Here is a 22,008-nt window from a genome sequence, read left to right as displayed (position 1 = left end):
CCAAATCTATAAGTTTATCAGCAGGTAGAGTAACCCAGGAGGTGGACAGGTCAGTCCCCAAATCTTCCAGAAATACTGATTCCTCAGGAGTTGGATTTGGACATACCAACCACCCTTCTGTTTAAGGATTTCAAGGATGACTCCAAATGAGACATCATTGGCTGGAGATTTGGGAAACCCTTCTAGCTCCTCAAAGTCAGTATCCTCAGTGAAATACTCTTGAGGACAGTCCAAATACCTCCTTTTGCATGTTCTCTTCCTAGGGACTTCTTCAGTGGGATGATCTGGGGAAGCATCAGAACAAACTACAATACCCGGCTGGGTAGTCTGGAAGCTTTGGGCTGGCTGTCCCTATGGAGAAGAATGCTAAGAATCATGGTGCCACATCATCTGAGAAGTTGAGAGTGGATCTGAGGGGGAAGGACTGACCTGACCTGTCTGAGCAGAGAAAACCCTCTTCACAACCTCAAAGACAGACTACTCAGAAGAGAAGGAAGTCAATGAAGCCAAGAAAATTATTTTCTGGCCCGCCACCTCCCTCTGCTACGAGAGCCATCTGCCTGAGACAGAAGTCAGAGCCAAAATGTCCAAAGCTAAAGCTCCAAGAAGAAGAGATGGCTCAGAAAACTTTGGAGTCAATCCTATCCCCTTGGATCCGACCTGAAAGTTTCAGCTCCAAGAGTCATCCAGATCCAAAGATGTTGGGGCCAGTGCACTCAGAGTAACAGTCAGATCTGAAAATAATTTTCTCTTCAGATCTGACCCAGAAGGTCCCAGAACACTCAAATCTGATGACTCTTAACACCACAGGTTGGATGAGAGAAGGAGTCATTGGTGGAGTGGTAGATGAACAGTGTTCCTGACCAGATGGAGTAGGAACCAAGAAGACTGCCTTCTGAATTTGATGTGTGAAGAATTTCCTCATCATCCTTTCCACATCTGCCTCTGTGAGACCTCTGGAAGAACGCGAGTACACCATCAAAGGAGACTTGGATCACCATTCCAAAAATAGAGAGGGGACCCTGGAAAGCACCAGATCCACGCTGGGCAAATATACAGTCCTTGGCAAGGGCTTATGATCCAGGGACATCATATCCAGAGTATGTTTTGTTGGATCGGAGGTTGAAGGACTTGAAATATATCTGATCAGATCCCAAGTGACTTTGGATCCTATTTTGCCTTCTTTTTCCTTGGTTCTGATGAAGTAGAAAGACATGCATCTAGAGCATTTCTCACTGGGCCTCCACTGAAAATTGACTTTATTCCAAGACAGACTTTCCCGGTTATCAAATGTTAAATAAAAATAAATAAGTAGATGCAGTGGAATCTGAAGATCTGGGCTGTTTTGAAGGGTACTTGCTTTTAATCTTGTGAGACTAAACTCCAGAAATGGCTAGAGAAAAGGACGTTGGGAACAAACCCTTTCAAATTAACTTATTTCTTCTCTCCATCAAAGCTCTGGGGTTGAACCCACTTCAACTGTCACAGTCTTGGTTGAGATGCTCAGACCCTAAATAGTAAACGCACAAAGTTTGTGCATCTGAAAAAGGCATCTTGTGCCCATGTCTCACATTTTTGAACCCTTTACCAGACATTGTTCAAAATGAATACTTCTAACCAGATATCAAAAGGACACTCCAAAATTCTATCCTAAAATATTCAGACAGTGACCAACTAAATACCACAAATACTGGAAACAAAAGCCAGTAATAATAAGCTAACATTTTTTTACAGACAAAAGTTTATAAAAATAGAGAAGAAAGAAACAGTGTAAGAAAGGCCTACCAACAATGGTAGCAAAGACTACTATCAAGTGTATAAATGTGTAGAAAGTATATAAAAGTGAAAGAGAGTCAAGGAACAGAATAAACCTTTTAGCGAAAAAAGGAGTTATCAAAACTAAGTTTCTGAAGAATAAAGTTGCAAAATTTCACTTATCTCTATCAAGTAGCCTGAGATCAAAGGTGACCACATATAGACATAAAAGCGACAAATTAGATCTGAGGGGCTTTAGTAATAGTGCATTATGCGTAGGAAAGGATCCGGAGAGTTTGTAGGAGGCCACAAGCTAGGGTAATGGACGAGTGGGATCCAAGTATCGAATCTAAACCCATCCGTAGAGGAATGAATGAAAATTGACATCATTAGATCACAAAAAGGGAGCATTCAGATTCCGTTTTCTTGAAAACTGAAGATATGCTGGGGCAGAATGGGGAGGGATAGTAATCTGGCTCCCAGCATAGTCATTCCAAGGAAGGCACCTCACCCTTTTTGGAAAGGGACCTTCCATTTTGGAGTTTTCATTACAACTCTTCTACCCTCTCTTCTTAGGAGTCTGCCAATTAGAAAGAAGCCCCATTTTTTTTATTTTGTCTTTTAAAAGAGGTCAAGGATTCAGAGGAAAAGAACTTGGGGACCTGAAAAATCCTAAAAAATCCTTTACATTGTTTGAGTGCCTAGCAGAAGGCCCAAATAATGCCAACCAGAAAAACTGTTTTCCAAGAGTGGAATTTAAAATAAACTGATGCTGTCAGCTCAAATGATAGCTAACATGATGGAAACATCCTGTGGAGGCACCAGCTCTCTGATAGGAGGCTGTAGGAGAAAGCTCCTTTCAGGAAGCCCTTAGAGAGTCGCAAAGAGGCTATCAAGTTGCCATTATGACTTGTATGGAAAGTTGAGATAGCTGCCATTTGCACTTTGACAATTGAATAACTGGAACCATTATGAAAAAGTTCAGACAGGAATTCTAAAATAGAAGGAATGGGGGCAGAAAAGGAATCTAAACCCCTGCACATAATACAAATGGAATATCTTTTCCATTTGCTATGGCATATTTTTGCAGTGGTCCATCTCTGGGATGTTGATATGATCTGAATAACCAAAACCTGGTATCTCTAGCTAAGTTAAGAGCTGGAGTAACCAAGCAGTTAACCATGTTTTCTGCTCTGAAGAGGCAGTCCAGATGGGTGTGTTAGTAGATCTGGATAATGATCCAGCATCCATGCAGGATGTACTATCACAGCCAGAGGCCACAGTAAGGGAGGCCAAGTTTGTTGAAGCCAGAAAGGGGCAATAAGAATCACTTTGGCCTTGCACATTCTTGCTTTCAATATGAACTTGCTTATTAAAGCCAATGGGGGAGAAGCACAGAGGAGACCTGGGGGCCAACTATGTACTAGAGTATCCCTCAGTGACTTTCCCTATGGGAGATCAGGACAAAGTAATTGCTGCACTTATTTAGGTAGGACATAATGAGGTTGCAGTAAGGTTGGCCCCAGCAATTGAAAAGCAAAGTTATCACTTTTGAATTGAGAGACCACTCGTGAGGCATCAAAATAAATCTGCTCAGCATGTCTACCAGTTCACTGGTGACCCTAGGATGTGCTTTGCTATTAGAAAGCATTGAAATGAAATTGTCCACTGTCAGACTCTTGTGGTTTCTCGACACAAAGGGTAAGAGCATGTTCCTTCCTGTTGGTTAATATACCAAACCACTGACATATTGCCTGTCTGTACTGATATCACACCATTAGGAGGATGTCCTGAAAGGCCTGTAATGCTAGGACTGCCCTCATCTCCAGAACATTGATGTGAAGGTTGACCTCTGCATGTGCCCTGGACTATCTTCTCTTTGAAATGCAGCCCCCCCCCCCATCCTAGAAGGGATGCATCCGTCATCACTACTGCCATAGAGGGACCGTAAGAAATGGACGCCCTTCTCTCTCTCTGAATGAGCTATTATCCACTGAGATATGTCTTGTCTGCAAACTTGAGTCAACTGAATCTTTGCATGAAGCGGATGGTAAAGTTGGGACCATTACCCCGCTAGACTTCCCTGAAGCACTCTTATGCAAAAATCTGGCCAATGGAACCATGAGAAGTATGAAAACAATTAGACAAGCATTAGTGTCACTGGTGGAGAGGGATTATGGAAAACTTGAGTGGCAGTGCGGCACAGGGAGAGCAACCTGAAGCTGGAAAGTTGGGTGATCTGCAAGCTTGTGTGTAGATGGAATCTGATAAATTCTATCTGTTGAGCAGGTGTAAGATGACATTTGGTTAGAGTGACCATGATCCCAGCTCTTACATCAGCTGGAGAAGAAAGTCCCAATGGTACAATAAACAGGTTGGTGTAAGTAGTGGTCTGAAACCAATCAATGAGGTAAGGGAAAATATGGATCTCTAGTAAGCAAAGATGTGCTGCCACTGCTGCCATCATTTTGGTGAACAGTCTGGAGGCCATGGTGAAACAAGAATGGTAGATCTCTGAACTAATTATTGGCTCCCAGCTGGAAATAAAGAAATCTCCTTGAACATTTTTCTGTCTTCACATGGTAGTAAGCATCCTTGAGATCTATAGAATACACCCTGTTATCATTCCTCAGCAGAGGCAAAATGGACTGAAGCGTGACAATCCGGAATTTAGTCTGTTTAACATACTGATTTAAATGGCTCAGATCCACAATAGGTCTGAGGTCCCATTTTCTTGGATACTAAAAGGAACCTCAAATAGACTCCATATTCTAACTGGTCTTCAGGGACTGGCTGCATGACTCATTTTTCTAGCAGCTTGGAAATTTCTACTGTTGCGAGTTCCCAGTGACTGGGTGGAACAACAGAAGCTTTCTTATTCTTGACAGGAGGAAGAGAAAATTGCATAGAATAGACTCTGGAAATTATGTTTAGCACCCAAGAGTCTGTAGTAATGTTTCACCAGGCTTGTGGGTGCACTGACAAGTGCCTCCCCCCAAATGCCTCCAGAGTGCAGCAGCTGAGCAACTCTTCAGGAGTGCTAGGAGGACTTTTCAGTAAAGGGGGTAGTGGTGAAACCCCTGATTATGTGGGGTGTCTCTGCCTCTAGGGTAACAGTCATTATTGTTACCTCACCCTCTGCCATCAGGAGGTCTATTGCCAGGAGTGTCTTGGTAAGAGCTTGATGATTTTCTGAAACACATCTTTTTCCCAGCTCACTGATTCCTAGTATAGTATCTATGGGAAGTGGGGAAATGGATTCCTACTGCAGAGAGAATCATGCCTTTCTGCTGACTACTAGTCAGTGTTTCTTTCACTTTGGATCCAAATAAGGTGGACCCACTGAAGTGGACATTAATGAAAGACATCTTAAAACTTCTCTCAAAATCACACAGGCACAACCAAGCTTGCTGATGAATGGTAATGGCAAGACATGAGAAACAGGCACTGGCATCAGTTACATTAGAAAGCAGTCACAAGTCTATATTGGATATAGACTGGAGGTAGAAAGCTGGAAGTCCATTGTCTTCTGAACATCTGCAGACAAGATATCCAAGGTGACTTGGAAACCTTCTTGGTCAGGTCTCTGAAATCTGGTGACACAGGCTAAGGGCAAAGGTCACTGAAGTGTATGTCCATTTTCCAACTTGATCCATAGCCCTGGACTCTCTATTAGGGGGCTAAACCAAGGAACTCTCTTCAGATAACTCCTCCTTTCTGGCTGCCGCTACTATCATTGCATCAACTGCTGTTCTTTTCCTCCAGTGTTTCCAGTATGACGATGCTGCTAGAACCATTGGGCTTCTTAGAGATGGGTTCCACCACATCAGACTCCTTCTATGTCTGCTGAGCCATCAAATCAATGAGTGGCTCAATAGGTGGTACCACCCAGGATGAGCTGGAAACAAAGGCTCCCAGGAACACAGACTTGTATGGAGAAGGGTTGTCAGTGGCCCATCCCCCTCTCTGCTTCATCAATTCAAGTATCTTGCCAAAGGTGATATCTTCACAGGGGGATATAGGTGAGCCTTCACCTTCATCCAAGTCTGTGTCTTCCATGACAGACTCTAGGGAAGTGCTTCCACTTACATGTCTGTTTTCTGTAAACCAGTTCTTTTTTTTTTTTTTTTGGGGGGGGGGTGGAAGGTTTTGAATCAGACTGAGAGTTAATATAGCAAGTAGCCTGAGAAGACTGTTGAACCAAATGTCCCTGTCTGACAGAAAGATGGGAATAAGAAGTTACTAGCCGGGGTTCAGCTGGAACCAAACTGGATGGATGCTCCTTTCCCCAGTGGCATCAAAAGTACCCGCTCAAAGGCCTCAAAGTCCAAGGATGTTATCAGCTCCACTGGAGGCTTCCTATCTGCAGAGAGAAAAGAAACCTTGGAACCAAGAGGCATTAACCCTGAGGCCGACCTCAGAGTCAAGCTATTGACAACCGAGGTGGAAAAGACTGCTCCAACAGCTTCGCCATTGACCCATCCCCTGGAGCCACAGCACTAAAGTTTCAACTCTGATACTCTTTCAGATCCAAACATGTTGGGGCCAAAAGAGGAAGGTAATCCATTGGAGTTGAAGTCACCTGTACTGGCAACTTTCTCAGAGGCGCTCTGGGACAGATCAGATCCAAGATAACTGGGCCACAGGGACAGACCAGGACTGGATAAGACAGAAGAGGAGGGGTAGATGGCCAGCACTCAGTATGCTCCCAGATGACCATACCAAGACAACATCAGGCTGAATCTGCATTCTGAGGAACAACTTCATCATCCTGTTGATATCTTGTTTAGCCAGGCTTCTTAATGACTGAGTTGATGATGCCAATGAAACTGTCTCTAGTACCTTCCTTTCTGAAGGATCAGTGAACATAGATTGGGACTCACTGAGTCCACGGAGAATCATGACCAAGGAGGAGGAAACAGATGGATCTGAGGAAATGTCTGCTCCGAATGTCATGATACCTTGAGAACCAAACTGGAGAAGAGTGTCAGACCTGATAAGCACTTATGGGACTTCTCAAAGTCTGATTTCACCTTTCCCTTTGTTTTTTTCCTCATCTTTGCCCTTTTTTTATCCCTCTCAACTACTTTCTCTTTTTACTTTTCTTTCTGTCTTTCCTTGGACCTCTTACCTTTACTTGCAGGTGAGGAGGCAGCAGAGGAAATGGAAGGCATGGCAAACCCTGTCTGAGGGGGAGAGGGACCTTTCATGATTAATTTCTCTTTTCTAGTTTGCAGAGCCTGGGAGGTAAAGGAGTAGTAGGTTTGACACTGTGTGTCTAGGTTGGCAGTGCCCAAACAATAAACAAACAAGGAGTGTGGGTGCTGGGGTGGGAAATTGAGCCCACGCTCTGTACATTTTTTAAATCCCAGTCCATCAGCCATTATTAATGCTGAAGACAAACACACAGCTATACTTAGAATAATTCTAAATCACCTGGTATAACTAACCAGCTATCTAGCCAGGATTATATGAAAATAACTATTCACCCAGTTAAATATCTAGCAATACAACATGAAAAAACTAAGCAAAAAACACAGCACACTTGATATGCCTAATTTACTCTAATATACCTAAACACAATAAAACTCTATCATCATCTACATTACTAGCTAGACAGAAAGATTTTCTCTCGGTAAGGGGAAGAGCAAGGGTGTAGCCAGGCATATTCTTTGCACTCTACTGAGTACATTTTTTTCCTGAGCATCACATCAACATGGATTTTTTTCAGCTCATATTATGTCTACAACTGTGTAAATGAATGCCTTTAACAACAGGTGCAATATTGCTAATCTAAAAAGCAATCTCTTTCATAGTTTTAGGGGAAACATCTGAAAAGTTTACTTATATTTATTAAGTGCTTGGTGAGACCACATTCTGAGAGATGCATCCTTTTTTAAGCAGTAGGTGTCCAATGAGCTTTCAAGTACAACATGGAATTTGCTGCCTACACCCCTGGGGAGGAGGAATAGAAAAGCAAAATCTGCCACAGAAAAACTAGAAAAGAATACTAAAAAACTTAGAACCCTCAATGACGCAACTGAATAATTCAGGTGGCAAATGAGATCTGAGGTGGAGTTCAGGGAATTATGGGTAGGGGAGAAGTCAGAGCTCTGGAACCAAAGAGAAATTGGGAAAAAGACTGGCAAATCAATGGACTGATTCAAATTTGCTTCAGATGATACCTTTGGAAAAAAGTCAGATTTCTTCTCAGTGGCACACTGTCTTTGTTGAAAATGAGAAGGTGGCTTGCATGAGAGCACTTGTAATTCATAAATTCTTTTAGCGGATGTAATGGCAATTAGAAAAGCAGTTTTCCAAGAAAGGTACTTAAGGTTGGCTGATGCTGCTTGTTCAAACGGTTCGTGAAATAATGACTGAAGTATGACTGTGACATTCCATGGGGGGAGACTGGGTCCCAAATTTGAGGCCTCAGCAAAAAAAAAAAAAAAAAAAAAAAACTCCTTTGAGGAAAGCTTTAGATATTTTAAGTGAAACAATGAAAGTGTCATTATGACCTACGTGAAAATCTAAAATGGCAGCAATATGAACACTGATGGTAGATGAACTAGATCTTTGGTGAAAAAATTCTGAAAGAATTTCCAATGCCGATGGTAGGGAGCAAAAGTGGTCCAGTCCCTCTGATAAGGCCCAAATAGAAAATCCACTCTGTTCACAATTCTAAGTCTTTTTGGTTGATTGCTTTTCAGAAGAAGTAATTATATGAACTACAGGAAAACACAGCCTGGCAACTCTGGCTAATGTTAAAATTGCAAAAACCATGCTGTTAATTTTTGGGCTTCTAGATCTGGCAGAGGAATCCCAGATGGGTGACTCAAAAGATCCAGAGTGAGATACAGCACCCAGGGTGGGTGTTGCAAATGAGGCCAGAGGAAGGGGAACCAAACTGGAAGGGGTCAGAACAGAGCAATGATGATCATCTTGATCCTGAACATTGTGGCTTTCTGAGTGAAGTTCGACAATAGGAGTATTGTTGGGAATGAAATAAGGAAACACAGGGGATTAGTTGTGGACTACAGCATCTCTTGATGACTCTCCCTGTGGAGAGATGAGGGCAAAGTAACTGCTGCATTTGCCGTTTAGGTTTGAGACAAAAAAGTTGCAGCAAGTTTGGCCCCGGCGGCTAAAAATCTCTGTTGCCACTGTCTGGTTGAGACAACACTCATGAGGTAAAAGGACTGACCTGTTTAATTTGTCTGATAGTACATATGATGTACTGAGTATGTGCATTGCTACCAGAAAATGATGGGAAGACATCACACACTGCCATGTTCTCATGAAATCCTGGCAAAGTGGATATGGTTTTGTTCCCCATTGTTTGTTGATGTACCATACCAATGACATATTGTCCATTTGAATAAAGATCAAACCCTTGGGTAGATGGTCCTGCAACACTAGGAAAACCATTGTCACCTCCAAGATACTGATGTGAAGTCTGGACTCCACAGGTGACCAGGTACCTTGAACTGTCTTCCCATCGAATACCTCCCACCCTAGTGGGGAAAAAAACACTGTCCATTCTTCCTGAAATCAACGGTTCTATGAAGATAAAAGCCAAGTTGTCTATGGACATCTAGAAGATGGAGCACATACCCTCCCTTATTTAAGAAATTTGGAAAGCAGACTGCGAGGTTAATGACCTGGTTATTGTTAGACTCAGAAACTACCTTAGGCAAAAAGACGGGTTGGTCCACAAGGAACCCTGTATTTTTGGAAAACCAGGTATAGAGATTTGGAAGACAGAGCCTGGAGTTCATATATTCATCTAGCTGATGTGACAGTAACCAGAAAAATAGTTTTCCAAGACAAAATATTTAGATCTGCCCTGGCTGATGGTTCAAAGAGTGTTTGGGTCAGGGCCTGAAGTACAATAGTTAAATCCCAAGGAAGGGAAGGCTCCTTTGATGAAGGTCTAATTAAAAAGGCCCCCTTTGAGGAGGCTTTACAAAATTTAGAAGAAGCTAAGGTAGAGTTATTTTTACCTAGGTGGAAGTGTCAAATGGCAATCAACTGGACCTTTATAGTAGAAAAGCTAGCCCCTTAACTGAACACTGAAGCTAAATATTCACGTATAGCCAGTACAGGGGCAGAAAGGGAGTCTAGATCTCTGCTAAGGGCCCAGAATACAAGTCTCTTCTATTTAATTTTGTAAATCCTTCTAGTAGAAGCTTTTTGAGAAGATAAAATATGATGGATTGTGGAGGAGAGCCTGGAATGTTCAACAGTCAATTGCACTGGAGAAACCATACAGTCAGTTTGAGGCCCGTTAGTCTGGATGAGTCATCTCTTTTGGCTAAGACAGGAGGTCAAGACTTGGATCCAGTATCTGGGGTGGATGTAAAAGGGGAGGCCAGAGAATGGGGAACCAAATCTGATGAGGCCAGAAGGGGAAAATGAGAACAATTGTGCTCTTCAACTGGAATGCTTTCTGTAGAAATTTGGGGACGAGAGGTAATGGTGGGTAAGCATAAAGGAGACTGGAGGGCCAACTGTAGGCTAAAGCACCTCTCAGTGACTCCCCCATTGGACGGGTCAGGACAAAGAACCTGCTGCACTTGAGGAGAAATACAAATAGGTCACAACATGGCTGGCCCCATCAACGAAAAATTCTCTCTGCTACTTTGACATTGAGACATCAGAATGGACCTGTTTAGTTTGCCCGCAATCATGCTGGTTTACCCTGGGATGTATATTGCTACTAGAAAGCAACCAAAGGAAATTCCACATTGCCACACTCTCATTTCTTCTCAACAAAGTGGATAAGACTTGGTTCCTCCCTCACTGTTGATGTACCAGACCACTTACATATTGTCCATCTGAAAAGCAACTGTCAACGACAGGAGAACATCCTGAAAGACCTGAAACACTAGGATAACCACTCTAATTTCCAGGATACTGATATGCATTTTGGGCTCTTCAAGGGACCACACACCTTGGTCTGTCCTTCTCAGGTAGTGCTCCCTCACCCCAGTTGAGTGGTGACTGTGGTCACAAAGGCCATAGGCAGGAGGAGAACAAATGGATGGCTTTCAGAAATGTTGTTTGAATGAGTACACGAGAGAAGGTACCTTTTGCATTCTGGTGTAATCTTGACTGGAGCTATTAAAGGAATGGACCACTGGGTTGACACTGTCCATTAAAATATTTGCATGTGAAACCTGGCCAGAGAAATAAGAGTGATAGCTGCCATGGATCCCAAGGCTTGTAAAATGAATGTGTCTAGAAGAGAAGAATTTTGCATTACTTTCCTGACCTGGGATCTCAGTGTCTGAATTAAATGACTGTGTCTGATGAGCACCTATGAACTCCAGATTCTGCAAAGGTGTGAGCTGCAGTTTGTTGTAATTCACTGCAATGCCTAGATCGATGCACAAATGGAGCAAGCAGTCCCCTGCCTGTAGGAGACAATGCCTGGTTGGGGCAGTTAAGATCCAGTCATCTAAGCATTGAAACACTTGAAATCCCAGCAATCTCAAGTGAGCTGCTTGAAGGAGGAGGGAGGGAGCGAATATTGCAACAGTGAAGGTTAGGACAACAGCTATGCATTTGCTGAATACCCTGCGGACTGTGGTGAGACCTTAGGGCAGTGATCTGAACTGGTAATGATGGTCTCCTAGCCGGAAGAACAGATATCTCCTGGAGTGCCTTTTCATTTTGATGTGAAAGCGAGCACACCCAATTGTCCTTTAGAAGCAGAGACAAAATGGACTGAACCATGTCCATCCAGAACCTTGAACATTGCACAAACCGATTTAGTTTGCTGAAATCTAGAACTGGTATCAAGTCCACCTGTCTTTTTTGGCACCAAGAATAATCTTGAATAAGTCTCGGATCTTCTCTGGTTTGGGAGGACCTGCTGGAGGACTCTTTTTTTTTTTTTTTTCTATCAACTTATCTACTTCTAGTGCCACTGATTAAAGACTTAAAGGGCTCTGCAAAATCACATAGTCACATCAACTGACATCAACCGGGACCCCTTTGCTCCAGTGCGCCTGGTTCTTAGGAGTGCCTGCCAAAGGTAGCCCAATGTCTGGCTAGTATACAAAACTCTCAGGTTGTTATAGGGATGTTGTACATCACAAGTATCCTCCCCACTCACAACATAGAGCATAAAGGTGACATACGGACATGCCTTCCTCAGAACTGAAGAGCCCCAGGAGGAACTACAGTCCAAGAAGTAAAAGTGGAACATGTGCATCCAGAAGGAAAAAAAAGGAAGGGGAGGAAGGAAGCCAAGACTGCAACAGTGAAGGGTAGAACATCTGCTATTACCGTAATATTTTACACAGCTGCACTATGTCCCTTCCATTTCACTGTTGCAGTATTCCTTACACTAATGAGAGTACAAAAGTTGAAAAGGAAAATTGGGAGGAGGAAGGCCCAGCAGAGCCCTCAAGAAATCCATGCAGGATAGCCCTGGCAAATCCGGCTCTAGCCCTGGAAACCATATCCAACTTATAATGTTTAATAAATGTATGCACAGAAGTCCAAGTAGCTGCCTCAAGGATGGAGGTGATATCCAGTCCTTTTGAAAAAACACCAGAAGCAGCCACAGCCCTGGTAGAATGAGCCTTAACAGAAGTAGAAAAGTTTTTCCCATAAAAAGAGTAACAAAAGTAAATGGCCTTAGAGATCCAGGATAAAACAGTTTGCTGAGAAACAGCCAAACCTAAAGACCTAGGATGAAAACAAACAAAAAGTTGCTCAGATTTAGGAATGGCTTTAGTTTTATCTAAATAATATTTGAGTTGTCTATGCAAATCCAAGGTGTGAAGAACCTTCTCACTAGCAGACTGCAGGGAAGGTAAAAATTGGCAAATGAACAGACTGATTAAGAGACAACTCATTAACCACCTTGGGCATAAACGAAGGATTAGTATGAAGAGACACCCTGCCCCTACAAAAAACTACAAAAGGAGGTACAGTCATAAGAGTTGAAGCTCAAACACCCTCCTAGCTGAAAGTACGGGCCAAAATAACAACAATCTTCCAAGTATAATACTATAAGGAAGCTGAAGTTTCAAGTTCAAAAGGAGTCTGAGTCAATTTTTCAAGAACAAAATTAAGATCCCAGGAAGGAGGAATACACTTCCTGGGAGGCCTAATATGTAGGATTCCTTTAAGGAATTGTTTGACATCACATCTACAAGCCAAAGAAGGAGTCAAAGGCAGACAATCAGAAATAGCTGAAAGGTGGGCTTTAAATGAAGAGTATGCCAACCCAGCATGGAGCAATTCACACAAATGAAAGAGAACCAAAGGAACTTCCACAGAAAGTGGATCCAGGTTATGAGTAAGACACCAAACAGAAAATCTCTTCCATTTGGACAAATAAAATTTCCTGGTAGTGGGTTTCCTGGTCTCCTGCAGAACCTGAAGCATGTCCTTAGGGAAAAAAAAGTGCCTAAAAGGGATCAAAAACCTTATCACCCACAGTGTCAATTGAAGAATGGACCTGTGGAGAGGGATGAGAGACCCCTTTTCTTGTGTGAGTAGGTCCACCCTGTGAGGTAACCTGTGGTGATTGCCCTTGGTTCAGGGCAGAAGAAGTGGGATCAAATACTGTCTGGGCAAAAAAGGAGTCACCAACAAGATTGTGGGAGAGTCTTGTACTATTCTGAACAGGACCCTTAGTATGACAGGAAGGGAAGGGAAGGCATAAAGAAACATCATCTTCCAAGAAAAAAAGAGGACATCCACCTTCCAGGCTAGAGTATTTGGGACTCTAGTGCAAAAGAGGAAGTTGTCTGTTCAGAAGGGAAGCAAATAGATCTACATGAGGAGTACCCCTCTAGTGGGCAATGTCCTGAAACACATCTCTGTGAATTCTCCATTCATGAGTCTGTGTTATGGACCTGCTCACAGAGTCTGCCACAATGTTCTGTCCTGAAGAAATATAAATAGCCTGAAGAGTCACCTGATACTGGACAGCCAGATCCCAAACCTGAAGATCTAGTCTGCACTAAAGGTAAGACCATGTCCCCCTTGTTTGCTGATGTACCACATCACTGTGGTATTGTCTGCAAAGATTTTGAGGGGCCCTGGAAGGAATAGAGAATGGAAGGCCTAAAGAGCCAGAAGAAAAGCCCTCATCTCTTTGATACTGATTGATACTGATATGGTCCTCCTCCTGACAAAGGGACCAAAGGCACTGAACCTTTATAGGGCCAATATAAGCTCCCCACCCCCACATCTGAGGCATCTGAAAATAGTTATTAAGGGGGACTGAAAGCTAAAACTGAATCCCTGGGGTAAGAGACAACTGATGAATCTGCCACTGAAGCTCTAGCATGAGGCATGGATGAAAAGGAATTGGAAAGTCCAAAGTGTGAAAATGTTGAAGCCAGACTGACTTTAGAAACTACTTTAGCTATTTCATGTGAAGCCTGGTTAGAGGACCCATTGGAATGGCACAAACCATATACCCCAGATCCCTTAGGAACTGACTGACTGTAACTAGGACCACAAGAAGAAGGGATTGAAAAAGTGCAATAAGAGTTAAAGCCTTGGGAGGTGGCAGGGATGCTAGCAAAGGAATGGTCTGGAGCCTGCATTTGAGAAAACCGTGATCCTCAGGAGGAGTCAGGAAGGATTTTTGGAAATTTACTGTAAACTTTAGGCTCTGCACAAGGCAGATAGCATAGTAAAGGGGCTGAAGCAAGGTCTCTGGAGAAGAAACCTCAATGAGTGGGTTCATCCAGATAAGGAAATATCCATATTCCCTTCATCCTGCAAAAAGAAATCACAGGAGCGAGGCATTTGGTGAAGCCCCTTGGGGCAGTAGAGAGGCCAAAGGACAAAGCAGGGAACAGAAAATGCAAGGAAGAAACAGAGAAATATAAAGATTTCCTAAAATGGGGATTAATAGGAATATGGAGATAGGCATCCTTGAGATCCAGAGAGACTAGGAAAGCCTGAGGTAGAAGAGGAGGAAACAAGGTCTGAAGGGATAGCATTCAAAAGGAAGGAATCTTTAAAGAGGTATTGAGCTGAGAAAGATTCAGAATGGGTCTCCAGGTGCCTTCTTTCCTGGGAACCAGAAATATTCTGGAATAAATCTCTTACCCTTTGGAAGAGCAGAAACTGCTTGGATTGTGCCTTGAGACAAAAGGATCTGAAGAACATCCAGAAAAAAGGGCAGCTGCACCTGAACAGGTTGAGGAATGCCCAAAAAAGGAGGAAGGGGGTTTCCATACCATGTAATATTCCTAAGTAATGATGGCTGAAACCTAAGAATCCTGAATGATCCTTAACCAATTGTGAAGAAACATGGAAAGATGGAAAGACAGAGGAACTTGGCTCAGGAGGGAGAAAAGAAGATAGAATCTGGTTTGTCTGGAAAAGGAGGCTTCTGAGCTGTAGGAGTCTGATTAGACTTAGCAGGAGGAGACCTTCTAGAACCCTTTTTACCTTGGGGAAGAGGGAGAGACTGTCTACATACAAAGGCAAACCTAGTAGGATAATTTCTCTGAAATTTTGGAACTGAAGAAACAAAAATATGTTTCAATTCCTGCATAGCCTTACCCTCCTCCTGAAGAGACTTAAAAAGCTCAGCAGCTGCAGAACCAGAGATATTTTTATTGTCAAGAGGGACATTCATCAATTTGTCCTTGATATCATCAGGCAAAGGCTGAAGACAAAGCCAAGAATAACGCTTTAACACAGAACCAAAGGCAGCAGCTCTAGAAGAGGCATAAACTGCATCATAATTACATTTAATAGAATGTTGAGCTACTTAAGAAGAGGACCCCAACAAAAAAAGTGCCAAAGCCTTCCGATCAGAATCTGGAAGGTCTGAAATAACTTGAAAGGCCTGAGAGAGAAGGCCTAAAACATACCTGGTCATATGGGTCTGGTAATTCATAGTCTGAAAGGCCAGGGTAGCAGAAGTATACACCTTTTTGCACAGACTTTCACCGGCCCTACTGTCCTTGTCAGAGGGAAGCAGTTTAGTAGAAGGCAAAAGCTTGGAAGGCTAATCAGAAGAAACAGAAATAGCAGAGGGATCAGCATAGGGACACTTGTAAAGAAATTTAAAGTCATCAGGCACCTTATAAAACCTATCAGTTTTTTTTTAAGAGCAGAGGGCTGGAAATCAGGAGCCAGAGAAGCTGCTGAAAATGTACCCAACAAAGCAGCAAGAACAGGAGGAACAGCAAAGGGATCAGGAGACTCTATTTGGAGGAGTTCATAATACCTCTTCAGAACATCAGAAACCTGGATGCAGCCCCACTTAAAAAAATGTCATCATACGAGAGATAGTATCCCCAAAAGAAATCTTCTCAAAAGGAGAGTTTGGATTAATATAGTCCTCCTCTTCAGAACCATCATCCAATGGAGATGGAATCTGGGAGGAGCAGATCAAAGACTCTTCATCAGAGTCTAAGTTCTCATTGGAAATGTCCTGCTCCCTGGGCTTCCTAAGAGGAGTAGAGGACCGGGGGAGGCAGGAACAAAGGCTCCCTTAGGGGGCTTCAAAGCTTAGAGACCATTAAATAACCCCTGTGTAAAATCATGCCATTCAAGCTCAGGATCCTTAGGAGTAGGGGAAATATGCTTTTCTTGTGCTTCCTCTTCAAAGGGATGTCAGCTTCAAACATCTTAGGATGTTTGGACCCCTGCCAACACTCAATCAACATAGTGGGAATCCCCTCCCTAACCAGAATTTGAACACCGCTCGCTCCCTCAGATTTTATCAGCCATGGTTCCCCCTGAATATCCAAAATGGACATCTGCAGAGCCTCTGAGGATGTGTGAGAAGCTGGATCCATGCCGGCCTTCAAAGTAGTCACAGCAGAGGAATCCAACAGAAAAAATGGACGATCCTCCAGGCTTTCACCAGCCTCATGAGAGATGTCTGGAGGAGACAGTACAGCAATAGAATCCGACCTTTTTTTGGTCTTCTCCTTAGCAGGCTGCTGACCCTTGGGCTGGGATGATTCCACCATTGTACCCTGTGCCAATAACTTAAGATGCTAGTTTTCCAGGTAGATGGATAAGGAGGAAAAATAACTATGAAGAGTTTTAGGGACAAATGCCTGACAGATAGTGAACAATGTATGGTCATGAGAAATATCTAAGCAAAACAAACACTGCTTGCAATGGTCTTTATGGGCAATCTGTCTCCCAAACTGGTATTTTCCTTTTCTGGATGACATGTAAGTAACCTTACAACAAAAAGTAAAAGGCAAGATAAGAATAAAAATACCACAAAGATATAAATACAACTTTTATTTTCACATTAAATATAGCACCTTGAAGCAAAATATTTCAAGCAATGAAATAATGAAGGCAAACTGTCATGAAGTGTACACAAGCATCAGTACACTCAAACAGTGTTTTAAGTACATAGAACACTTCACAGGCTTTAATTCCTTACACTTCAGTTAAAATATCTCAAAAGTATTACATTTGTTTCTCACAAAACCAGCCCCAGTCTTCAATAATAAGCCCAGTTCTAAAGCTAGCAGTTTATGACAAAAAACGTCTGATATTAATAAAATTGCAAGCATTCTTCAGAAAACACATCAATAATATTTGAAATGGAAACATTTACTGTGTGGGAGGGTTCCTTAGTGGGGATTTACCTGCTAGAAATGATGCCTGAAGACAGTTGCTGTCTCCAGTAAAACATCTCAGCTGTTATTCCTTGAGGCAGCAAGAAAATTTTGAAGATTTTTAATCACACTGATTGTTTATATAACTGCCCCTGAAAATGGCTCAGCCTATAAGCAACTAGAGTGACCCTGTGAGAGGGGATGGAAGATTCTGGAGGCTGTCCGGTTGCTGTATTCTTGGCAGGATACAACACATAGGCTATTGCAGCAGTGAGAATGATGAACATCTACCAGTTCCATTCTGAATGCCTTTATGATTTAAATACTGAATAGTTCTACTAATATACATCTACTAAGTATTCCACCACTTTCAGTACTATCAAATTTTTTACCTCCATCCCTCTTTGGATTACTTTGGAAGGCATGCCAGCTAATGCAGCAATGTTGGCAGCATGACTAAAAAAGGACACTCCTTCTTTTAGCTGATAGAAAAACACCAAGTCTTCTCCATCCTGAACAGATTCCAAGGTCTAAAAAAAATAAATAAATAAGACTGTTATCTCAGACTTCTTCAGTCCTAAATGGCAATCACAGACACTGAAGCATCTTCATCAAAATCAAACCTAAATATTTTATTATATAATCAGTTTACAGAAAGACAATGGGGGAATTTAATAAAGCCTATATGGTCTTTTTTTACTGTGCAGGCATTGTGCCATGCTGCTTACTTGAAAGTAAGCAGGTGTTCTATTCAGTAAGCACTGCTGGGTGGTTTGCATGCACGCTCCAACACGGTAGGTTCCATGGCATGCAAATCACCTCATATGCAGGTGAATCTCATGCAAATGAGGCAGGTAGAGCAATCCAGCAAGCAGATATGCAACACTGCAGACCCTGTATCATTATCCATAGTGTACACGGAAATATTCAGTTTACAGGAATGTAGACAGACAAAAGTGGCTGTAAAAATGTAGATAGATGGGCAGAAACGCCATACCACTCACAGATATGAATGAAACTATGCTAAAATATATTTTTTTAAATAATCTGGGCATGTTTGCATGTCGCCCCACAGTGCGCAAACATACCTTATTAAAAAAAATTTAAAAACACGTGGAAAAAACAAAATTGATATTATGAGACAGAAATGTACTACAGGACCCTGCGTGGAGTATCTATAATGGTGCACTGGTGTTCTTGCTAACGTGGTAGGTCTTGAAAGTGTGTAGTTTCCAGGTGGTGAGCACAGATCTCTATGCAAATTAGGTGGAGGTACTGACTATTATATTGGGGTAATCGTGTCTGCATGTCCCCTCCATGAAGGCAGAGAACCATGTTGGTGTCCATATAGAAAGTAGCTACATCAGAAGAAGGTGTGTCCAATAACGTCTACGCTGATTCGAGTTTAGCTGCACATGTTTGTACAGCATTCAGCCATGTTGAGCATGGAAGTCTGGGGTGTGTGTGTGCAGTGACTTCTAAGCTTTGTTTAGCAAAGGGGCGTATGTTTCTCTGGCACACACCGTGCTGAGCGTGGAAGTTTGGCGGTTGTATGCACTGATTTCTAAGCTTTGTTTAGCTAAGGGGCGCATGTTTCTGTGGCACACCATCATGTGAGCGTGGAAGTCTGAGGTATGTGTCCATTAACTGCTAAGCTCACAGCATTAAGTTATGGGAAAGAGTAGTGGAAGGTAGGTTAAGAAGGGATATGATGATTAGTGATCAACAGTATGATTTCAAGCCGGGAAAGAGCACTACAGATGCAATGTTTGCTCTGAGATTGTTGATGGAGAAGTACAGAGAAGGTCAGAAGGAATTGCATTGTGTTTTTGTAGACTTGGAGAAAGCATATAACAGGGTGCCTAGAGAGGAGATGTGGTATTGTATGAGGAAGTCGGGAGTGTCAGAGAAGTATGTAAGAGTGGTACAGGATATGTACAAGGGTAGTGTGACAGCAGTGAGATCTGCGGTGGGAGTGATGGATGCGTTTAAGGTGGAGGTGGGATTACATCAAGGATCAGCTCTGAGCCCTTTTTTATTTGCAATGGTGATGGAAAGGTTGACAGACGAGATCGGACAGGAGTCCCCGTGGACTATGATGTTTGCAGATGACATTGTGATCTGTAGTGAGAGTAGGGAACAGGTGGAGGAGACCCTGGAGAGATGGAGATATGCTCTAGAGAGAAGAGGAATGAAGGTCAGCAGGACTAAGACAGAATACATATGCATGAATGAGAGGGAGAATAGAGGAATGGTGAGGATGCAAGGAGTAGAGGTGGTGAAGGTGGATGAGTTTAAATACTTAGGATCAATAGTTCAGAGTAATGGTGAGTGTGGAAGAGAAGTGAAGAAGAGAGTGCAGGCAGGATGGAGTGGGTGGAGAAGAGTGTCAGGAGTGATTGTGACAGAAGAGTACCAGTAAGAGTGAAAGGGAAGGTCTACAAGAGGGTAGTGAGACCAGCTATGTTATATGGGTTGGAGACAGTGGCATTGACAAAAAGGCAGGAGCTAGAGATAGATGTGGCAGAGTTAAAGATGTTAAGATTTGCACTGGGTGTGACGAGGGTGGACAGGATTAGAAATAAGTATATTAGAGGGTCAGCCCAGGTTGGAAGGTTTGGAGACGAAGCCAGAGAGGCAAGATTATGTTGGTTTGGACATGTGCTAAGGAGGCATGCTGTATATACTGGGAAAAAGATGCTAAGGATGAAGCTACCGGGTAACAGGAAAAGAGGAAGGCCTAAGATAAGGTTTATGGATGTGGTGAGAGAGGACACGTAGGTGGTTGGTGTGACACAGCAAGATGCAGAGGACAGGAAGAAATGGAAATAGATGATCCGCTCTGGCGACCCCTAACGGGAACAGCCGAAAGAAGATGATGATGTTTACCTACAGGGAGCAAGTTTGCTCGGTGTGCCACAGTGCTGAGAGTATCTAAAAGGCAATGATGTATTAATTAGTTTTGACCCTTCTTTAACTTTAACTGGGGTCATTAAATGATGTTAATGATATACTAGGCAGGTGCAATGCATCATAGGTAGCCTATCACACAGTCAACACCTACAGTAAGTGTGCATACACCCTACAATCTGACTGTTTCCCCATACTCTGCACCACTGGAGTACAGACTTGGGAATTCTAACTGAAATAATGCTACGCACTGCTGGTCTGCTACATCTATATGTGCTAGATGCTGAAGTCAGTGCTGCTGCTGCTGCTGACAATAGGCCTAGGCAGAGAAGGAGAAGAGTGTTCAGGCCAAGGGTAACCTTCCAGGTGCTACATGAGCTGGAGATTGTATAGTGCTACAGGGTGGACAGGGACATACTACAAGAACTCACTGAGCTCTGTCGCCCTCAACTCAGACCCAGAGCCAACAGAGGGGAACCCATCCCAGTGTAAACAAAGGTATGTGTAGCCCTTAGGATAATAGCCACAGGAACCTTCCAAAGACCAACTGGGGACATGATGGGGGTCTCACAGGCATCAGCATCTAGGGTACTCCATCAGTTCTGGGATGCCATGCTACCACATGCCAGTGAACACATTTTCCCCTCACCCTGAGGCAAGGGTCAGAAATATGCAATACTTCTACCATGCAGCACACTACCCTAAGGTACTGGGTGCCATAGACTGCACTCATATACACATCAAGGAACCACCCAGTGAGGAGGATATAATCTATGTCAACTGCAAGTGGTACCACTCCATCAACTGCCAGGTCATGTGCTATGCCCAGGACATTATCATGAATGTGTGTGCTGGCAGCCCTGGCAGTTATCATAACTCCCATATCTGGCATGCATCACAGTTGTACCAGATGTTTGCTAGGGGAAACATCTCACACGGCCATTTACTGGGGGATGCTGACTACACACTGGAACCATGGATGATGAAAACCCATCAGAAATGCACACACACCCACAGAAGAACGCCATAATGAGGCAAATGCACAAACTAGGAACATCACAAAGCATGTGTTTGGGCTTCTGAAGTCATGGTTCTGGTGCCTCAATATATCTGGTGGAGCCCTGCAGTACTCTCCAGCCACATGTGCACATATGTTCACAGTATGTGCTATACTACACAATATGATCCTGCAGAAGCAGCTGCAGCAGGATCAGCAAAGGGAAGAGATACACAGCCCACACCAGTGTCTAGGTCACCACAGTCACACTCACAAGAGGACTCGGTGGAGCAGCCCCCTAATGATATCCCTGTAGGCAGACGAAGGTGTGCCCAGTACACCTTGGTATTGGCTAAGAGACAATACATAGCACATTCACTGACAACCTAGGGCCATAGGTACTGACACCTCACTCCTACTCACATACATATATTAAAACAGCTGATGCCAAGCAACCCACACAACCTGTACCTATCTATGTATTGCCTGTGTGCTGTTTATATCACACAGAGTCTGCCCTGAACGACAGTTCTAGCAACTGCTGCATTCGCAAGGTAAGTCTCTAACCTACACACTAATTGTAAGGATTACTATAATATGGTATCATATGTATGGATCTGCTGCTGTTATGCAAGGAAATATAGTGGGCTATTTGGACAGATGTAACATCCACATGGGACTACAGATACCCAGTCCAATAGTATGTGTTCCATAATATTCACTAAGCCTCATGGTTAGAATATTCATAACATCAAGCAAGGGAGATGT

General features: G+C 43.0%; 1 protein-coding gene across 1 annotated transcript in view; it reads right to left on the bottom strand.

Annotated features, from left to right (window-relative positions):
* Positions 1-17,521: 17,521 nt before the first annotated feature.
* Positions 17,522-22,008, bottom strand: part of MSH5 (mutS homolog 5) — a 2,353,005-nt gene continuing 2,348,518 nt past the window's right edge. The window contains exon 27 of the mRNA XM_044083236.1: positions 17,522-17,863. Within this exon, the coding sequence (XP_043939171.1) occupies positions 17,672-17,863 (192 nt within the window). The 3' untranslated portion in view covers positions 17,522-17,671. The remainder of the gene's footprint in view (positions 17,864-22,008) is intronic.

Source organism: Protopterus annectens, chromosome 9.part0, assembly GCF_019279795.1.
Source record: "Protopterus annectens isolate FY-2018-M chromosome 9.part0, PAN1.0, whole genome shotgun sequence".
NCBI lineage: Eukaryota > Metazoa > Chordata > Ceratodontiformes > Protopteridae > Protopterus > Protopterus annectens.
This window is presented reverse-complemented; position numbering and strand designations above follow the sequence as displayed.